The 21,027-nt window shown below is 41.2% G+C and overlaps 3 protein-coding genes across 7 annotated transcripts; all 3 read right to left on the bottom strand.

Annotated features, from left to right (window-relative positions):
* Nucleotides 1-1,632: 1,632 nt before the first annotated feature.
* LOC135611793 (probable aquaporin TIP1-1) lies at nucleotides 1,633-2,778 on the bottom strand. Its single transcript, XM_065107433.1, has 2 exons — nucleotides 2,532-2,778; nucleotides 1,633-2,457 (listed from the first exon to the last, which is right to left on the bottom strand). The coding sequence occupies exons 1-2, from the start codon at nucleotides 2,662-2,664 to the stop codon at nucleotides 1,835-1,837; spliced, it is 756 nt and encodes a 251-aa protein (XP_064963505.1). The 5' UTR covers nucleotides 2,665-2,778; the 3' UTR covers nucleotides 1,633-1,834.
* Nucleotides 2,779-4,050: 1,272 nt separating this feature from the next.
* LOC103985758 (mitogen-activated protein kinase kinase kinase YODA) lies at nucleotides 4,051-18,242 on the bottom strand. 5 transcript variants are annotated; one of them, XM_065109427.1, is made up of 12 exons: nucleotides 17,816-18,242; nucleotides 16,510-17,230; nucleotides 15,663-16,400; nucleotides 14,584-14,671; nucleotides 14,417-14,509; nucleotides 12,396-12,556; nucleotides 12,205-12,280; nucleotides 10,295-10,354; nucleotides 10,062-10,169; nucleotides 9,646-9,885; nucleotides 6,920-7,011; nucleotides 4,051-4,363 (listed from the first exon to the last, which is right to left on the bottom strand). In XM_065109427.1, the coding sequence occupies exons 2-12, from the start codon at nucleotides 17,043-17,045 to the stop codon at nucleotides 4,327-4,329; spliced, it is 2,229 nt and encodes a 742-aa protein (XP_064965499.1). In that variant the 5' UTR covers nucleotides 17,046-17,230; nucleotides 17,816-18,242; the 3' UTR covers nucleotides 4,051-4,326. The 5 variants fall into 5 exon arrangements, with proteins under 5 accessions (XP_064965499.1, XP_064965496.1, XP_064965497.1 ...); XM_065109424.1 differs by lacking the exon at nucleotides 4,051-4,363 and adding an exon at nucleotides 4,850-5,567; XM_065109425.1 differs by lacking the exon at nucleotides 4,051-4,363 and adding an exon at nucleotides 4,850-5,555.
* Nucleotides 18,243-18,882: 640 nt separating this feature from the next.
* Nucleotides 18,883-20,770, bottom strand: LOC135612771 (cytochrome P450 86A8-like). The gene has a single exon (XM_065109423.1). The coding sequence runs from the start codon at nucleotides 20,660-20,662 to the stop codon at nucleotides 19,064-19,066; it is 1,599 nt and encodes a 532-aa protein (XP_064965495.1). The 5' UTR covers nucleotides 20,663-20,770; the 3' UTR covers nucleotides 18,883-19,063.
* Between the last annotated feature and the right edge of the window lie 257 nt (nucleotides 20,771-21,027).

The raw sequence follows: 21,027 nt of genomic DNA, 5'->3' as shown, positions 1-21,027 counted from the left end.
AAAGCTCGACCTCATGTCGCCTGAGACTACTGCAACACCGAGGGACAAAGCCATGCCTCGGAGTCCCCCCAATGGCAAAAATCGATGCATAACTTCTTCCGGGGGGGGAATATGATAGGGGTATTAATGGCGACATGACGTGTCACGACGTCGACCTCACCCGGGCACCACTCTGCCCGAGGAGGAGGGCAATAATGCTGACTCGACACGTCCTGACGTCATCCGCTCTCAAACAACGACTTCGTCGTTGTCTGACCCCGCGCGCTTGGCCGAGGTAGAGGAAGACGACAACCGACCCTCGCCCATACCCTGCGGCAAGTCGGTTCTCCACGCAACATCCATAGCAATGTCAGACGCCATCAGAGGTACGATCTTGCCTCCCGCAGGCAGGCACATCAGGTAACGCCAAACTACCCTATAAATACCCCCGAGTTCTAAACGAAGGGGGGGACACTTCTTCACTAGAAAAACTCCCTTCCACATCATCTGACTTGATCGTCGGAGGGGTCGGGCCGAGCTTCCGACCTGACCTGTGTGCAGGAACGAAGGCGAGGACGCACCTCCCCGACGCTACGGTGAGGCTTCACCCCCGCGCCATATTCCATCCGGACCACCGCGACCGGCCACCCGGTTGCCCCGAGGAGCGCCGCGCCGGATCCCCGTGCATTTGGACCCGAACCAAGCCGCGTCGGCCCTGAGGCCACGGCTTACGGTTGTTTCCCGCAACAAATATCATAATGCAACAAATGACTTTCTAGGAACTTTAAATCCATTTTTAAATATTCTAATATGCTAGTTGTATATTATAATAAACTTTAAATATTATTAGTAATTATCATCAAACTAAGCCTATTAGACCTTTCTAGATCAATTATTTTAATTAATTATCTTACATAATGATAGGGGATATTTTGGTATCACCCTACGATGATTCATTTATCATCGAAGATCCATAACCTATAGTTTTGATACCATTTATTAGAAGATGTATTTGTAATGCCAATTGCATTCAGTCAAAAGTTCCTACCAATTATGTTGTAAAATAAAATAACGAATCAGTCTTAAATCATTTAAAGTTTATAAAATTTATATTTATAATTTATAATGACTATCAAATATTTATTCTAATCGATTTTTTTTTTTACAAATCATTAAGGGACTATAAGTTGATTCTTTCTTATACGGATGGATAGGTAAAATTATTGTATGATTTAGATAAAGTCAGTTAAATTCATGATAATATCAAAATATAATATATCACAGATTTAGAAAAAGGAGACATGAGAGAGGAAAGAGGAGAGAGAAGAGAGGGCATAAAAATGCATTTCGAATATTACCTTCCTATTGTATAAGACACGTATATGGTTGGTTAACAAACTCAACTCCATTTTCGTCTTGCAAGCAAATAATAATTTCTAATATATTTCTTCATGAAGGCAATCAATTCACATACTTGTCGTATCTTTCTCCTTTCACATTTAAATTGCTGGTTAATAATAGTTGTTAGTGGCAAAATCTATCGTTCTTTAGGTTTCAAGAGTGTATGTGAGGTGGTTTCATTGAGAACTTATTGTTGTTCTCTGTCTTATTTCTTGAGAGAGACCAACATTGCTGTATATTGAAGATGATCTATTTTAGAGAGACTTCATTAATGGCGAAAGATATGGCCGAAGCAACAGCTCTCCATGAATGTACGCAGATGGATTCAGATGAAGAGGAGGGGCGCAGGGAAGGATAGACGTCCGAGACGACGACTAAACGACCATTAACCTATGCGGAAACAGTGCTAAAGACAGCAAGGTGGGACAAGCAGCGGACGAAGACGACGTGGACGTCAGTAGTCGGCGGAGGCGAGCTGCTCGTGGGTGCTGCAGATGAAGAAGATCTCGTAGACGAGGCCGGCGAGGGCGCCACCGCTGAGCGGGCCCAGCCAGTACACCCACTGGTGGGTCCACGACCAGCTGACGAGGGCGGGACCGAAGGACACGGCCGGGTTCATGGAGGCACCATCGAAGGCGCCGCCCACCAGGATGTTGGCGCCAACGATGAAGCCGATGGCGATGGGGGCGATGGCGCCGAGGCTACCCCTCCTGGGGTCGACGGCGGTGGCGTAGACGGTGTACACGAGGCCGAAGGTCATGACGGCCTCCAGCACCAGCGCCTCCCACACGCCCACCCCCGACGACAGCCCGAAGGTGCCGGTCTCCAGCCCGCCGGTGGCGAAGTGGAGCAGGAGGCAGGCCGCGGTGGAGCCGAGCAGCTGCGCCACCCAGTAGAGAACGCCTCGCAGCAGCGTGATGTTGCCGCCCACGAACGCACCGAAGGTCACGGCCGGGTTTACGTGCCCGCCCGAGATGTTCGCTCCCACCGACACCGCCACGAACAGGGCGAAGGCGTGCGCCAGCGCCGCCATGATCAGTCCTGTGGGCGTCGCCGGCCCACCGCTCGTCATCTTGCCTTTCGTTGTTCACCATCGACCATCAGCGACCAAACACGCATTACGCAAGCAAACAATTCGAGGAAGAACGTACTGTAGGCCATGCCGGAGCCTTGGCCGGCGAAGACGAAGATGAAGGTGCATATAAACTCGGCGAGCGCGGCTTTTAGCGCGCTCGGGTGCGTCGCCTCCTCCGTCGTCCCGATGGCGATCCGAGAGATCGGCATTCTATCTCTTTCTTAATGCTGCTGCTGCTGCTGAACCAAGCACTATATGTACACGCATTTGCTGCGAACTCGCAGGGAAGCCACCTTCAGTATCCGGTAAGCCGGTAACAATAATAATAATATACAAATGCATCTTCTTCCCTGTATCACGTTTCTTCTAAGATCCATATGATCCGGTCCACTCGTATAGCTCGGCCGCGTCAGCTACATACCTCGAGACATGTGTTCGACGAAGTAATGACGCGTGCGGCCTATGTCTGGTCTCAGTGCTCATGGGGAGCACAATCATTGGCCAAACAGGATGTTTGGTGAATGCTAATGAGCAGCTAAGTAGGGTGGTAGTATCGATCTCGATGACCGGATCAAACATGAACTAAGAACTTACCCACATTCCGAACAGTGATCGAGAGGTGTCTTCACAAATGGCAGATTTGGGAAGCTACCAACCCACACGTGGGGTACCCCTACTAATGATGGGACATGTGCTAAAAGCACATGGTGATGGGATACTGCCTTTATAATTATGTTGGGATGGAGATAATGGATGTCCTTGGCGGACTGTGACTTGTTGCAGAGAGGTATCGATGGATGAGCGTGAGAAGAGAGGAGGGCAAGAAAAGGACCTGAGAGGCGGTGATTTGGGCGTGGGGTTGTGGAAACAGCTCCTTTGGCTTCATACGAAACACAGGAGTCCAAGCAATCTCGTTGCCGATAACGTCTTTAGACTGTTGCCAGTATTACGCTAATTCTGCTTGAGAGCTCCTGTGGTGGACTCGATGCCTGAAAGGGTCACTCACATTCATATATATTTTTGGTACATAGGATTTACATTTGTATTAATTTAAATAAGTATCAATTATAAGACATTATGGAGGTTGAGCATGGTGAAAGCAAATGAACATCGCTTAAAGATCATTTCCTAAAAATCATTCAATAATAAAAATCATAGAATTCCATATACTTCCGAGGGAAAGGATCGACGCACACTCTCAGTATCTTTACCCCGTGTCCTTCAATTAAGCTACTTGACAACCGGACTCTATTCATCAACACACATTTAAACTCGCTCGATTACAGCTGTGGAATTATAATTTGCACCAAACTTTCGATAAGCCCATAGAAGAAAAAAAATTAGTAATCAGACTTGAACTCCACGATCAAACTAAATCATATGACTTAGAAAAGAATAAATAAAGTAAAAAAATGAGTTTTTCAAAAAAAAAAAAGAAGAAAAACACCATATAATCGAGTGGCAGGGGACTTGCTATAGATCAAGTATTTAACGATCACATCAATCCTACTCGACCAACGGCAGAACAATCTCCCGGATAAAGCAGCCAATTTTTTTTATGAAGTACGAACCAGTATAGCATGCAACAAGAAAAAAAAGTTTAAATGCTTCTACAAAATTGAAGCACCCATGCTGAAACAGTAATATTTATTTGAATTCCAACACAGAATATTCAATATATTTAAGTACAGGCACTGGATTTCCCGACCAATAAGTAATCCAAAACCAAAAAGAAAGAAATAGAGAGACCACATCCACTGTATAAAATCATATGAAAGTTTTAAAATACAATGCCAAAATCAAAAGAACACAAGTCATATAAGTTTTTCCAAACAAAGAAACTGCATATTTAGTTCTCCTCAGTCAAATGTTCAACTTGCCATATCCAGAGTCAGTATATCTGTAGCACTGATAAAAGCACTGGAATGTAAAACTAGTACTACTTATTTGTTCATGCAATAAAAAAATACAGGGTATCAGTTACACATGCATTTGAGCTGAAAGGTCAAACAGTATGACATAAAAAAGTATACAAAACTTGCAGTATATTTCAAATACTTATGAGCCTCTTTGTAACACTACCAAAGCACAGTAGATAAGAACCTGATTATAATCACGCAATTGTTTGCAAGATGGATTCCCTATCAACCAAGATTATTTTCACTGACTGGCAGAACCCTTGCACATATGACTAGAAAAGACAATTCATGGTTATAAGTCTCTGATCAAAAGGTTAAATAAATCAATTATTAGCTCAAATTAGTAAAGAGGTCATATTATCTCATAATCAGGAAAAGCAAGTTTAAATAAGCATATACATTCTGAAATTAAGTCAATATTGTCAGTAAAAAACTTCCTTCTTTCTACCAACAACAAGCTTTGATAGAGAACAAATCAGAAAAACCATGATACTTACCATTGTGTCACTTGACGGACAGTATTTACGATGAGAACTTGCTTCCCTTGCTTGTGTCTTCACTTTATAAAATATTGATTTTATGGGTGCAAGTTTGCGATGTTCAGCATTTAACATACAAGATAACTGCAATGTGGTCAAGGACCGACATGACTATGATGCTCAAATTTAAGAGTTTATGTACCATTTCTACGGCTATGCATTGAAGAAACAGAACGAAGATCTACTGATGGATTAAGCTTCATTTGATCTCTCAATATCTGATATGACATGTGATCAGATAAAAACCAGTGACTCTCACAAGGATCTCTCATATTATCATGTCCCACCCTACCAACCTGAATGCTGAGAGTATCAGTTTCAGATGTCATTCTTTCACCAAGACGTGGTAACATGTGCTGCATCCCAAGGAAGAGATCCACCTTGGGTTCATGAAAGATGGCCCCGCTAGGATAGCAACCATTCATGGATCTTGATGAACTTCCGTGACCATCATGAAGATAAGCCACTTGCTTCAATTGGTTGAATGGAACAGCACCATTGCCACCTGTCAGAGGTGTGGATGCACCTGAGGTGGCCATAGGGCTTGAGATGGGAGACGGGGACATTCGTCCACTGATGTGCCGGGGAGACCTGGCGTTCAGAAGAGGACTTCCAATGGGAGAGACAGGGCAAGATATGTACCTTGCAGGATTACTGGAATTCAGACCAAACTAGTCAGAGAATATTATCATGTCTATACGGAGGATGTAGAACAGTACAAGTCCACAAGACAAGTAACTAGAGTAAACAACAAAAGTTATAGTCAAAACCCCTTGTTTTAGTGGAAAATAATATCTTTAAAAAAATTTATTGCAAATTCTCACAAAGAACACCAACTGCTTTAGCTGTTTCCAAGAGAACAGCTGTAAGTCTTGCACTCTTGCTCATCTAATATCAAATATGATACTGATGTACAAAGTTTTATTGTTCAGATCATGACCTTAGCCTCGAAAGAAACCATATGCATAACACAGCAAGAGTTAAGAATCTAGACAATTTGAATATCTTAAGTTTCTCGATTTAGCTACTCCATCCATACGCATCGACAAGTAAAATTTCTCAGCCAATAAGAGATGTAAATTGGCCTCACCAATAAGAGCTGTAAATTGGCCTCACCACTTGAGATAACAGTCCTTTCTTTACTAATTACAGAAGAGAAAACATTAAATAGTGTGATCTTCAACGATGACACATGATAAAAAAAAACATAGTCGTTTCCTGGCAACCTTTGAGATCAGCTCATGTCAAAACAGTTAAAAATGTGTCCTTAGCGAAGCACTAAAGTCATTTCAATGAAGCAGTGGTCGATTTTTCTACCACCACCAGCATTTTCCAGTTTTTGGGAGTCAATCATGGGAAATGCTGTAAAAAAATGATACAAGGAAAAATTTAATCTATAGAATCTCGGAAAATGGGTGGCCAATATGGTCATAGAAAGATAAAGTCCATAAAAGTAACTCATCCACTAATCAATTAGTACCCGATGGCTCTTAGAAGAATAAGATAGCTAGGACCAGGTTTTTCTTAGCTAATACATGAATAATTGGAGATCAAACACATATTCTAATCATACAGTTGAATGGAGCTCAGAAAATTACCATTGCATATCCAGGGAAAAGTTGAGGTTTGCTCATCAATTATCCTTTATAGGTGAGTGGGTACATATTCTAATCTTGGTATCCAGTTTTAGGGGTTTTATGATTGGTTCAAACTTCAGAGTCAGTAATAAAGAATGCTCCATTCTTCCATGTAGCTTTCTGCACTTAAAGCTATTCATAATAAAAAATCTATCAGACTAGAGAAGGCTAATTGAAAAATCTTTCTTAGTAAAACCCTACAACATTATTCAAATGGATTTAAAATTTTAAACTCGATGTATACCCAATTTGTTTGCAGCAAACATAACTTGTTACTGGTTTACAACAGAAAATTTTGGCTTGCATACCTATTTCTGTAAGCTTAAAAAAACTTTATAAAAACTGAAAGGGGAATTTTGATCAATTTACCTAGACAAAATAGTAGATTTTCCACCTCTTAAACGATGAAATGCCAATCCCTCCACATCCAAAGAAGAAAGATTTCTTGCATGACCAACACCCTGGGGTTTAGTCATAACAACAAGAGTTTCATTATTTTTTAACTTTGAAGAGCAACAGATGAAAGCCCACAAATACAGAAAACTAGTAAGAAAGAGAATATGTTCTCATTGTTTATGTCATGATACCTAAGACAAGCTCCTTCTTAATTTGGACAAAATTATGCATAAGCCACAAATATAGAAGTTTAATGAAAAGAAAAACTTACAAATGATATACAAGATAAAGCAAGAGTATAAAATTTTAGAGATCAGAATAGTTCACAAAATTTAAAATTTAAAAACTCAAGCAAATGGCTATAATCTGTCGTTTAAGAGTTAAAAATATTATGACAATCCAGACATTGAGAACCTTGCAATCTCATGCTTAGATCCAAGACTCACATCATAAAAACTATGGTGCTACCAACGAAGCTACAAAAAATACAATAGTTATTTTTAACTGCATGGCATTTAAAACGACCTGGAATGGTGAAACACAAGCACATGTAGATCTAGAAAAACCATTGAACATGCATCAATTTATCATGTTCTAGAAGATTAATGGAATGACTATATTTTAGCTCCATGATATAACAAAGCAAAAGACAGATTCTCTATACCCCACAAATAAAATAAAAGAAGAGTCAGGTGTTCCAACCCAAAGAAAAAATTTTAACTAGAACTAGCAACAACAAATACATGTGCTCATGGACAAGCATACATGGTTCAATCGTGCACTTCCTTTAATATTAAATATGCTCTTTCTTTTTTTTTGAGCCACTGCTGATAGTATACACAAAAAAGGGGAACAACAATGCACAAGGTTACCACAAATGGAAGTATACAAAAGCTTCCTAAATGGAAGGCAACTATAGCATGGTAATGACAGATTTTTGATATAGAAGTTATCAGCAAGTCATTGTATCATCCTTAAAATTAGTGAATTTAAATAATTTAAGGAAAATATTAGCAGAAAATATCATGCTGTACATGATCTAGCCAGCGGACAAAGAAGCAAGAAACCACTATACCAAAGTATTCTTCTCATTGTTATTTAGCCATGAAACCTAGGCTCAACTATTAGTTTAGATAATTCAATCAGCTCCCTAAAACTATGCTGCCAAAAAGATATTTGTAACACTATAATGATACTGCTAGTTGAATTCCCACAGAGAGATATGGTGTGTCATCCTGTAAACAGAATGGGAAAGTGAACTTAGAGATATAAATATGATGACCTGAGAATGACTTAAGTGTAACCATTTTAGGCCACTTTAGCTATGTACTGCTCTATACAAGTGAGATAGGCTAGTAGGCATCTTGGCCCATGGTTCGCTTAAGAGCATTTAGTGAACCGCTACATGTGGGCTAAAACAATGAGATCGGGATTGCCTTGGCATATCAAGATGGGAGTCCTACTATGTTGGTCCTACATGAAAATCCTAAGTATATATTCATGGCTAACACTGATATTGATGCCAAGTAATCAAGCAAACAAGTTTATGAACCACTACATTCCTACATCGACATGGAGAATATTCGAAGTAAGATAGAAATTCATGAATTCACTGATGCATAGAGAGTTGATAATTTTCTTAAACAAGGGTCTACAAACATCTATTTGATTTATCTTTAGCCATTAAGAGTACCAGAACTACACATGGAGAACATTAGAAGGGAGAGGTTAACACTCCAAAGAAAGTCCAGCCTTTATCATACTTATTGTATTGCACGTATGCATACATGAGAACTGGATTGGAGTTGGTACACGAGTGAAAATTTAGCAAGGAGATGCTAGGACATGTAGGAAAATATAACTGTTCCAAAGACTGCATACATGAATACTACTTGTATACACACATAAGATTCCCACAAAAAAAAAGAATTAAAATAAACAGGTTAATCTAAAAATTAAAATGGGACTGTATTTTTTACATGCTGTAGATGAGGTCATAATGCAACATATTTCATAAATGCATCACATTTTATAAGTATTAACTGGGATACTCTAATTTATTTTTTAAAAAAATCATTTTTGGCTTTAATTTAGAAGACACAAAGAAGTAACTTGAAGTTTGATAGAGGGACCATCAACGAAGGGCAAATTGTAAATTATTGGTCCTACAATATGTTACATTTAAGCCTTAAAGACATGAAAGGTGTCCAAGGGAGCTGCTGATCATTGCATCAGTTCCATATATAAATTTATAAAGCTTCAAATGGTAAATTAACAAAGATGAGAAATATTGCACCATGTACAATGACAAAATACAAAATCAGAGAGAAGCTATGGTGACAATTATGTCAATAGCAATAAATTCTGATAAGAAAACTGTCACTTTACTGCAGCAAAACCACCATCTTGTTATTAAACAAACTAATGAATAGTTTTTGACTTTTAACTGCATATTGATAATTCAAACTAAAATTTCAATAAGATAAACATCTCTTTCACAAATAATACATTGTAACTCAGTCATAATTGGCAATATTCTTCCTCCACCGTATGACAACCATATAGCAAACAATGAATCAATACTAATAAATTTCCATAACACAGCTTACAAAATTAGCAATCTCCCAGAAGTTGCAATTTATATGCATGGCAAGAACCAGTAAACATAACAGACAATATGAGAGCTGATATGTCAATACCTTGGTACATGCTCCACTTGAAACACCTATCAGTTGTTGCACAGGTTGGGAACTAAAGATGGATTTTTCTATCAAGGCTGCACTGTTAACAAATGGATGTTGTAACAGTTCAGATGCAGTTGGACGCTTGGATGGATCACGTTGAAGACATTTTCCTATAAAATCTTTGCCATCAACAGAAAGATGATCAGGGATCGGTGGCAGCTCCTTACTATTTCCAATCTTGAACATGGCTGCAATCTAGAGCACAACAAGAAAAATCTAATGCTAGTAAAACAACTACTGATTGAGAGTGTAACAACAGGATGATAATACTAATGGATGTTGTGATTTTTTTCCCGCAGCTAAGTGCTGCTATCACAGTAAATTATGTACCAAAGTACCACTATACTCGGCCCAAATGATCAAGTACTAACCCCTTCATATTGGCTCCAAGGTGGTTTTGATGTAACCATCTCCAAGACAGTGCACCCTAGGCTCCATACGTCCACAGCAAGATTGCAGCCATTTGAGTTCTTTATCACCTATGCACATATTGCAGTGAGAAAGAATATTAGAAGCAGACAATTCACAAGTCAAAAGGAGAGAAGTAAAATGACTTTCATAGAAAATGTAAATTTTGGAGGAAGAGAAAATAAAACAACAGTACCTCAGGAGCCATCCAGTAAGGACTTCCCTTGAATGACAAGGGACAAGATTGTCCAGTAATCTGGAAAAAGGAACAACATTTGAGTATCACTATAAAATGTACTTAAACAGCAAATTTTCTTTACTGTGGTGCCTTTATGGAGTTTCAGGGATAAGTTTCATTAATAAAAACTGATGAATAAAGAGACTGGAAATTTTTTCAAGATACGAATAAATTGCAGCTTTACAGGCACAATGAAACACAAAGAAGTTGAAAGTTATCCCTTACAGAATTAATAAATGTTAATTCAAAAAACACATGCTATCATTTGCTTGAGTTTCAGAGGGTGCATTACAGTTTAAATTTATATCAGATGCAATTGCTAATCAATAACAAAATTTGCTTATGTTGCAACCAATATCCATAAGTGTTCTTTTAAAGTGTTATATCTCATCAACTCAGTTTGATGTTTTGGAACATATCATGTAGTTCAGGTTCAATTCAGAAGGAACTCGTTGTATACATCTGTCATAGACAAGTATTTTATAAACTATACATTTCATACAGAACTCTTGGAGTCACATGGCAGTAATGGCATGTAATTGACACTAAGACAAAGGATCAAGAGGATATTAAGAACATTGTAATTGATGGTTAACATTTCCCAGATAAATATATAAGAATAAACCAAAGGACACTATAAATCAGGGTAAAGTGCTGAAATAGCTGGTCGAAGATGAACCATGGAATTTATATAAGATAAAGTTATGCCATCAGTTTCTTCAAGCGAGTTATTCTATGGCCATACAATGCCCAAAACAAACTTGAAATGCTGGAAAAAGCTCATAACACAAAACTGTGCAAACAACATAAAGATTGTATGTTAGAACTAAGATTTATTGTCTATCATACTATAATTTGTCAAACTGAAATGACCACAAATCAATTTGGCCTGCTGTCATGCAGAACTTTGCTACGGTGCATCAATGTTTAGCGTTTCAATCCTACAGCACCATGATGAGGTGTCCGATGTTTAAAAGAGAAAGACACTACAGCAATCACAAATGACATAAAAATAACAAAAAGACAATCAGGATATCATTACATATTCAACATGTGGGAAGAAATGGGTAATTGAAATCGATTTTGTAATATAAAAGCATAATGCTCAGGTCATTTCTGCCTCCTATATTTTGATTTCATGTTTTACAACTAGTTTGAAGTTGCTTGTCCTTTACTCGAGCATGTTTTACACTCCGAAATTAACAAACTCCAAACAGGACCTTGCAATTATATGTAAACCATGTATATTACATGGTTTCATCTCTCCTCTATAGTCCTGTATAAAATTCAGTATATCTGTTAAAGCTAAAAGCAACAAGAATAATTAAATAGTTCCATTCTGAAACTCCCCTCCTCCCTACAAGGCATCACTTTTTTGGATTTGGACCAACATGACTAATTTCTAGCTGCAACTAAGGCCAATTAAAATAGTTAAAACTGAACTGGAGCTCTAAAAGATGCAATCTATAAATCTTCCCACAAAATATGAGTTTAAACCAACTCACATCACGATTAACCAAGGTTCGCAATACCGTACCGTACCGGAGTTTCGACCTGGACTCGGTACCGGTACGGTACGGTATACCGCTCGGTACACCCAGGTGTACCGAGCGGTATATTCAGGCGTGCCGAGCACTGTAGCAGTGCTACAGTACTGCTACTTTTGTTAGACCGGTACTGCTATATTCCGCGTACCGGAAGCCGGTTGGACCGGTATGTACCGCCCGTACCGGGCGGTACGGACCGGTACTGCAAACCATGCGATTAACATCACATCATTTAAAACTTTAAAGCCTGATATTTATTTCCAACTAATCAGAAATATACTTATATAATTAAAAAAAGGAATATCATTATTAAAACAGTACATGTTTTGCCATCCCGAAGTCTGCCAGCTTGACCCGGCCATTTGGATCTACCAATATATTCGCACCTTTGATGTCCCTAAGTGTGAGTGATAGTTTGGAAACATAAGAAAGAAAATCTACGGTCAGGATATCATCTTCCAAAACATGGACTCGCAGATATTCAAAAATTATAAACCAAGACTTATTCATACCTGTGAACAGTGTTTTTTGCATGCAAATATGCTAAACCTGAAAGAATTTGTTGCGTATAACTCCTAATTGCTGGTTCACCAAGTGGCCCATACTCTTGAAGTAGCTTATGTATGGAACCACCAGACACATATTCCAAGTAAATATAAAGCTTGTCATCAATCTGTTAAGAAGTACAAAATTAAAACAAACAAAGTGATAAAACACTGCTACTTCTAAAGAGTAAATCAGATTAAATTGACTTTAAAATAATTAAATTGGCTGGGCAGATTAGTTTCACATATAGGGGTTACAACAGTTGTCAGTCTAAATGCTTAATGGGATTTTCAATAAAAGGAGGAGAACTCCCTCCCTCCCTCACATGCCTTGTCCCCATTTGCATAACTTAAAGATGATATTTCAGAAAAAACTAAAAAGATTACAATTCTACAGCCTATCCCCATGTCGCCATAGTTTCCAAGATGAAATTTAAACAGCAAAGAGAAATATGAAAAAGGACAAAGATAGGCATCCGACAAAACATGGATTTTGATTGGCTACATAGATTCCAGATGAAATTAGAACAGCAAAGAGAGATTAAAAACAACGAAGATAGGCATCAGACTAAAAATAAAAACGATAGGCATCAGATAAAACATGGCACTGTTTTGATTGTCCCCTGATGGATGTAGGGTCATCAGGCCTCCATGGGAACTGCATAAGGTGTTCAATCATTGGCAGCAACTCACCAACCCATGAAATTAGTAAGGCTGCTAGATCTCTATGAAATGAACTAATTCTTCCATTGATAAGTACTGGGAGTTCTTTTCATCTGTGTGCTTTAAGGAGTCCTTTAATGTTTGGTTCCATCTAGTACATTATCTGTCCAGATCAGATCTAATTATCTCAATGCAAACCATCCAATTGTAAGAGACAGTTTAAGTTTATGAATAGCTGACCAGCAGTTGGCAGCCCAGGAACTCTCATTTTACATCCCAACCAGATGGAAAGGAACTACTCCAAAAGGCATAGATTAAGGTGCTGTCAGCACCAATGAAGGTGTACATCCAGTATTTGCAGTGTCAGTAAGAAACCAACACAAAGGTGTATATTATATATTGAAGCATTTATCTATACAACAGTATGTAGCAGGTACCATGCCAATAGCCAGCAGAAAAAGGCATGGTAAAAGGCCCTTACATCCAAAAAACTAAAAAGAGTTGGGCTTGCCATGGCCCTTAACCATATATGGCTTTGGGATAAAAGGAAGAAAATTCTGAAGTATTGTGCTATGTTCAATGACTTGTATTTGAATGGAAAGTGTCGAACAATTAGTCTTACTACCTGTGCAATAAATGTAAGATAGGGATGTAAATTTGCTTATTGAAAATGAAACGAATCAAAGTTCTTAACAGATTTTAATAGGATTTGGTATTTATTTTAGTGTTTTAACTTTGATAGTGGTTCTACTTTTAAGGTTACCTTCTCTTCATCACTGTACTTCTATATCTTGATTTATTTCACATAATAAATTTTTTTCTTTCAAAAATTCAACACCTGATAAATAGGTTGGCAGACCTTCCCTCCATTTTCATTAGAAAAAATTTAACTGTGATTCTTCAGCTACATTTAGTTAGCCATTAGACATCAACTCATGGAATTCTGGCATTCATAAAAGTGTTCTGAAAGTTGCAGTAACTTGGTCCATATAGCAGTTGAAAATACCATAATTAACTGTTGAATACCTTGAGAAAACACTAATCCTGCATGTATCTTAACAGGATATGCATGAACAAATAACAGTGTACTCCTAGATAAAAATGCAAAGTGATAGATAAAAGTAAAACTGTAAAAGTCCTGTCAAATGTCTGATTGGTATCAAGCTTACTGAACATAAAGATCCTATAAAAAAAATGGCTGACATGGCACAGTTTGGAATGAGAGAAATATAGGTATGTCAAAATTCATGTATGATGATGAATAAAGAAAGACTGAAATCCAGGTCAAGATCATAGGTCGTGTCATTTCTAGAAAATTGACATACCATCTCACAACCATAATATTGCACAATATTTGGATGCTGTAGCCGACTTAAGAGGGATATTTCCTGCCAAGAAAGCAAACACCTAAATGTATACTGTCATAAAGGGAAAAGATGATGTCATATTGAGTGCATATCCTCCAGAATAACTAATAGGACAAAATACTCACTTGCCCCAACTGTTTTGCACTTTCTTTTGACTTAGCATCATCCACGAACAGGGTAACCTCCTTCATTGCACACATTTCACCACTCTCACTAGAAAAGGTAGAAAATCAACAAGCAGCCAGTAGAAAGAAAAACTTGAGCAGATAGAATAGAGAATGACTCTCTTATACGAAGATCAAAGAAATAAAAACAAGATAAAATTTTATCAGATATGGATGTTTCAATTTAAACAAATATAAATTGTCCGAAAAAACCCATTACCATTTGTTTCTACTAGACAGCTCATTTTAGCTCCTTCACAAAGGAAATGCAAATCACCTACAAGCACCATCAATTAAGTCTTAGGTTCTCTCACTTTCATTATCATACGACCCGGTCCTATCACCTTCACCAAGTAACCTACTGAACAACTTGTGTGGTCATCAAAACTTACCGAGAACTAGTTAACAGAGAGACCTCTGCTGAGGTAATCATGAACATTTTCGTAGATTCAGGTTATATGAAGAAAAACATCAAGAGTCATGACATGTACTCTAAAGGGATAATATAACCCATCCATTCTTCTAAATATTAGCGCTTTTTTTTATTGGGTAATTTAGCCTCTACTGGTCCAAGCTGCTGCAACTGTTAAAAGTCAATCGAGTTAGTATGTCTTTATATGCTGTACATGCATGTAACAGTTCTGAACTTGCTCATGTTTTCTTACATGTGTCAATAATGGATGGTTATGTACTGATTCATGGTGCCATAATCATGCTAAAATTATAGAAAGATATGATAATTGACTTGTATTTCATTGAACACTTTTAAACCTCTTACTAAGTGAAAGGAACAAGTGATCTTACTACAAGTTATAGTGCTTTCTTCAGCCTAAAGAGAAGACTGGACACCTATGTTGGTTCAGAAATCAGCTTTACCTAGTCAGTTGATGAAATAAAACTCGATCAACATTCCATGTAGAAAGTTCCTAAACTAACAATGTAATTTTTAACAAACTAAACCATGCATCTCAAAATCCATCAGCATGGAAAGAATCAAAGTAACAGCATGAAATTTTTGAAGGGTAGAAGGCCCACAATACCTGTTAAAACCAATATAAACATGTCCAAATGTACCACGTCCAATTAATTTTCCCTTCTTCCACTTTGATCCAGGACTTGTGGGATTATCTGTCCTTCCAGGACTGCGTACTACTGACATTGAAGAATTTGTGGTTGAATTATGTGGAGGAAAAGTAGCACTGATAGATATATTTTTTGGCGGCAGTGGCAATCTGTGGCTTTCTTTCTTCCCCTCATCATGCCGCCTTGTTGGTGACTCTGGTGCTGTTCCTACAGCCCGTGGATGCAGTGGAGAGACGGTTCCACTATGTATCCTAGAACTAGGACCAGGACTCAGCATTCTTGGGCTTGGTATTGGAGAGCACTCTGGACTACCTCTACTATGCTGCCAGAACTGTCCAAGCATGTCTCCTCCCATTGAATTATGCCCAGAAGTCTGACCTGAACCTGGACTTGAGCACTGGCCAGATCCAAAAAAAGTTAAATCTTGTTGCGGCTTTGTCGCCCAAATGGCTGATGTTGGGATCTGCTCAGGGAACACAACTCTCATAGGACTTCTCGAGGGACTTGACAACGAACTATCTGGTGCACTTGCAAAAGCACCATGTCGAGGAATTTGTATATTTGATTGGTAATTGTTCTGAAAACCCTGCTTAGATGGTGCAGATAAAATATGGTTCCCAAGTAAGAAATTTGTGGATTTCATCATCTCTCTTGTTTTGCATTGTGTCGCAGGACATGGGTCCTTGCGCCCCGCACTTCAAAGAGAACAAAGAAGAAAAGTGTGTAAGGGGAAAGGTCTAGAAGTGAAAGATCAACAAGCTAAAATGGAAATGAAACACGGAAATCAAATCACAAGTTCCACACCTATGGTTGCTTGTAACAGCTCTATTGCTTTTTAAAAAGTCATTGACTGGGCTGTGAAGTTCAGAATCTGCTGCATCGTCACTATCAATAGAGCAATTACTAGAAATAGAGGTGGTAGCTACACCTCCATCAAGTTCAGCAGTATCTGGTCTTTTTGAAATGTGGTTAGGTCTTGGAAGTGGTAAAAGCAGCTGTGATTTTCCACGCTCTTCTAGGATCGACTTCGATGTAATGACCTCAGAGGGCTTGCATGATGTGCCTGAACACAGCCCGGGTAGAGGAAGTGGTTGGGAATTTGTCCTGCCTCCGAAACTCTGACACCGGGACACTTGTGCAGAAGGTGATGTAGATCGTGATTCTGTTCTTGATCTGGATGCCTTTTCTGAAGTGTCACTTTTTCGCCGTCGACTTCCCCTTGATTTTGTAGTGCTTTTTTGTTCAGTTGAACTAATAAAACGGTGTAATGTGTCAATAAAATTTTCCTTTGTGTTCTTCTTCACATCCTTAGAAGACAATTTCCCCCACCATGAAGGCATTGTGGCTGGGGTTTCTAAAGACAATAAATGGCTATGTAATACTAGCAACCATGGTAGCTAATGCTTTAGCCACCAGAGAAGAGATTCATAGTCTTGCTTCAGGTTATAGCACCTCACCATCAGCACTAGCAACCAAAGAGAGACACCTGAAGAACCAAGCCTCCCCAAGAAGGTTCGTCATTAACCTGAATAAGAAAGCATCATGAAATGCTGAACCCAGCAAGAAGTAATCACAAATGAGCATCATACATGAATACAACTTCAAGCAGCATGATATTCGGTGTTCATAATTTTACATAAGCAAATGGTCAAAAGCATCAGCAAATTTCTACTATTTCCTCATCATAAATGCCTCAAAAATCTCAAGCTCGTACCATAAGAGGTAAAGCAAATAATGAGCAGATAAAGGAATATGTACAAATTGAATTCATATGATGCTTGCTATTGAAGTGGACAGATTACAATGTAGTGACTATCAAAAGTAACAAACCAGGAACAAGATTAAAAGGTTGATCTTGCAAATATGCCATCCAGCAAAGACCAAGCAACAAACAGGAACAGTCATGGCATCCAATAAGCAGCTTATCCACCAGTACTGACCGTGCTTAAACTCAATCTACCGATCCAATTATACGACAACAGAGTCACAACAACCTATCCGTCCCCCGATCTTAGCCCTGTAGCATGCGGGGATCCAAAAATTCGTCCAATCCAACAAACTCAAGAAAAGAACCGCAAGAAATGTCAAATTCTCCTATCAATGAACTCACCGCCAAAATCCAAGCACCACTAGAAGAGCCCCTCCAGCAATTTGCAGATCACAACGCCGCCGAATCCCTCCGATCCCCGCCCGATCAAACAACTCAAGAGCTCCCAAGGCAGAGTACCAGCGGGCGCCCAACGTCCCAACCAACCCTGACCTAGATTGTCAACTCACTTGTCGCTCAGTCTCGCTCGCCGACCTCGATCTCCCGGTTGAAATCAAGGAACCCTAGAAACCCTAAGAAGAGACGGAGAGACTGGAGAATCGATAAGGGCGAAGCGTTCGGAAGAATGCCACAGGCGAGCGACGACGAAGAGGAAGAAAGATGAAGACCTAAGCGGAGAGAGTGTGTGCGAGGAAGAGCGGAGAAGACGAATGGCAGTGACACGGAGGAGAGGAGAGAAAAGGGTTCGGGTGAGCAACTGTGTGAGAAAGAAGAACGAAGGCAACTAAAAAAACAATGCACTTACAAATCACACTTATTCCACGTGTCACCTCATCGCGCGGGTCCCAATAGCACCGTTGCGGCCCGACGCAACGAGAGGGGAGGGTTGGCGTTAGTGCTTAATTAACGCACGTAATGAAGGACTTTTAAATGCTAATGCGAGGCGGGGGCTGTTGGTTACTGATGCCTTATTCTATTCTCGTGCACGCTCGTCGCCGTCTCGTGCCAATTCACCCATCGGGGAGTTTACGCAGTAATAACAAATGTTTTTTATTAGCTCATTATTATAGTTCAAATTTGTTGCTTAGTTTAATTAACAATTTTTTAATTACATTAAACTAAGCACAGCACCTTTTAATAAATCTATTTTTGTTTATATTAATACTTGGTATTTAATACAACTATGCTGCCGTCACATGTTTCTTTTATTTGTTTTATACTAATCGTTGTAGGAGATAGATGTTGAAGTTATACATGTACTTCTTGTTCGGTGGTGTACCTTTTGATGTTTTTACATATACAACATTGTATTTGTAGAAATAGCATATTTGTGTTTTGATTCATGTCACATGCCATCTTTGTTTACGTACATTATGGAGATTTGCACTTTTAGGAACCCATCTATAACATGAGACATAATACAATTCCATTACATATGTTATATTATATGATATTATTTGTCGTATAGTGACACCGACTTCCTTGATTACCATCTAATTTACGTGTACGCAAACCATGCGTCGCGGTCGTGCAACGTTAACCTTACCACCATTGCTTATTGTACTACGAGCAGGCGCATGCACTCGGCGCTCAGGCACCAGCGGCCACGACCTCGGCGGGAACTGCCGCCGCCGACTGCCGAGTCTTCCTTACCTCGCTGGCAATGGAATCCATGTCGCGGTCATGTACGTTCATCTTCAGCCCGTGCTTCATGAACAAGGTGAGCGACATCTTCTGCTCGACGCGGTGGCCCGGGGCGACGTTAAGGCGGTGTCGCAGCAGCACGGAGGCGGCGATGGACTTCATTTGGAGGTAGGCGAGGTCCTTCCCGAGGCAGATCCGCGGGCCGGCATTGAAGGCCACGAATCTGAACGAGTCCTGCATCTCGAACCGCTTCCCGTCCGACGAAAGCCACCGGTCGGGCCGGAATTCCAGGCATTCGTTCCCCCACACTGACTTCATCCTCCCGGCCGAGTAGATCGAGTACGTGACAGAGGAGCCAGCGGGTACGAACGTGCCGTCGGGGAGGACGTCGTCGGCCACGACGTGCTTCGAGTCCTCGGGTACGGACGGGTAGAGACGGAGCGTCTCCGAGAGCGCCGCTTTCAGGTAGACGAGGCGATCGACCTCCTCGAAGGTGAACGGGGAGGCGAGCCATGCGCTTGTGTCGGGACCGCGGGATTCGTGGAGGACGGAGGCGAGCTCGAGGAGGATGCGGCGCTCGACGTGGGGATGGGAGGAGACGAGCCAGAAGAACCAGCTGAGAGCGACCGAGGAGGTGTCTCGGCCGGCGAGGATGAAGTTTAGCGCCACGTGCTGCAGGAAAGACTCGGAGTACGTGCCCTTCTTGATGAAGCGGGAGAGGAGGTCGTCATGGTTCTGCCCGTCGTCGATCTCCAGCTTGCGGGTCTTGATGACGGCGGAGAGGTAGCGGTCGACGTGCGCGACGCTGCGGAAGAGCGTGGCCTCCATGCCGACCCGGAGCCACTTCTTGAACCGCCACATGGACTCCGGGAGGATGAAGCGGTTGAGAGTGGCCTCGGTGGCGCGGTCGAAGGCCACGGCGAAGGCGTTCTCCGGGAGGCCGGGGGCGAGCGTCTCGGGGTCCTTCCCGAACGCCAGGCCGCAGATGTTGTCGAAGGTGAGGCGGAGGAGGAGCTCCTGGAGGTCGACGACACCGGACTTGAGGGAGGCGTCCTGCAGCATGGGAAGGAGGCGGAGGTGGATGGAGCGGCAGACCCATCGCGACATGGCGTGGCGGAGGGTGCGGGTCGTGAACTCCAGCGCCGCGGTCTTGCGCTGGAACAGCCAGGTATCACCGTCGGAGTTGAAGATGCCGTCGCCGAGGAGGTCGAGGAAGACGGCGTGGTAGGTCGGGCCCTTGGGATAATTGTCGAACCGGGTCTTGAGGACATGCTCCAAATTCCGGGGGTCGCACGTCACGGTGACCAGCCCCTGGCGGCGGGCGAGCCCCGGCACGGCGCAGATGCAGGTCTGATAGGTGCCGCCGTTGACGCGGAGATTGTCGGCGATCCACTCGTGCATGCGCTCCGAGTGCTGAATCAGTCCCGGCAGGCTACCGACGACCGGCCAAACCCGCGGGCCGGTGAGACGCGACGCCAGCCGCGAAAACCACAACACGTAGACTGCCATGCATGCTGCCACCACCAGCAGCGTCACCACTTCCATGTTCCCCTTGTCACCCTACCGTCTTCAACCCTCGCTCGCTCACAACACAAGCACCGAAGTGAACGAGGCATAGCCCAGCGATAAATATATACATATACATATATAGAGAGAGAGAGAGAGGGAGAAGTCTCTTAACAAGGTGAAGGTGAAGGGAAGGTGGTGGTGGTGGCTAATGACTTAAGCTAACATGGAGGGAATTAATGAGGAGATGGAACAGAAGAAGATTACAGGCGACGAGAAAGGTGAGAGGATGGGAGGCATTAAAGAGGCCACCGTTTTCTTGCTCCTCAACAGCTCCACCAGGCTAATGCTTTTGAGCCGCTCACACCCACTGCGTTCTCCGGCGGGCCTTCCCAGCTTAATTA

This window comes from Musa acuminata, chromosome BXJ2-5 (assembly GCF_036884655.1).
Source record: "Musa acuminata AAA Group cultivar baxijiao chromosome BXJ2-5, Cavendish_Baxijiao_AAA, whole genome shotgun sequence".
NCBI lineage: Eukaryota > Viridiplantae > Streptophyta > Magnoliopsida > Zingiberales > Musaceae > Musa > Musa acuminata.
The sequence above is the reverse complement of the archived record's forward strand: the minus strand, read 5'-3'. Positions and strand labels throughout refer to the sequence as shown.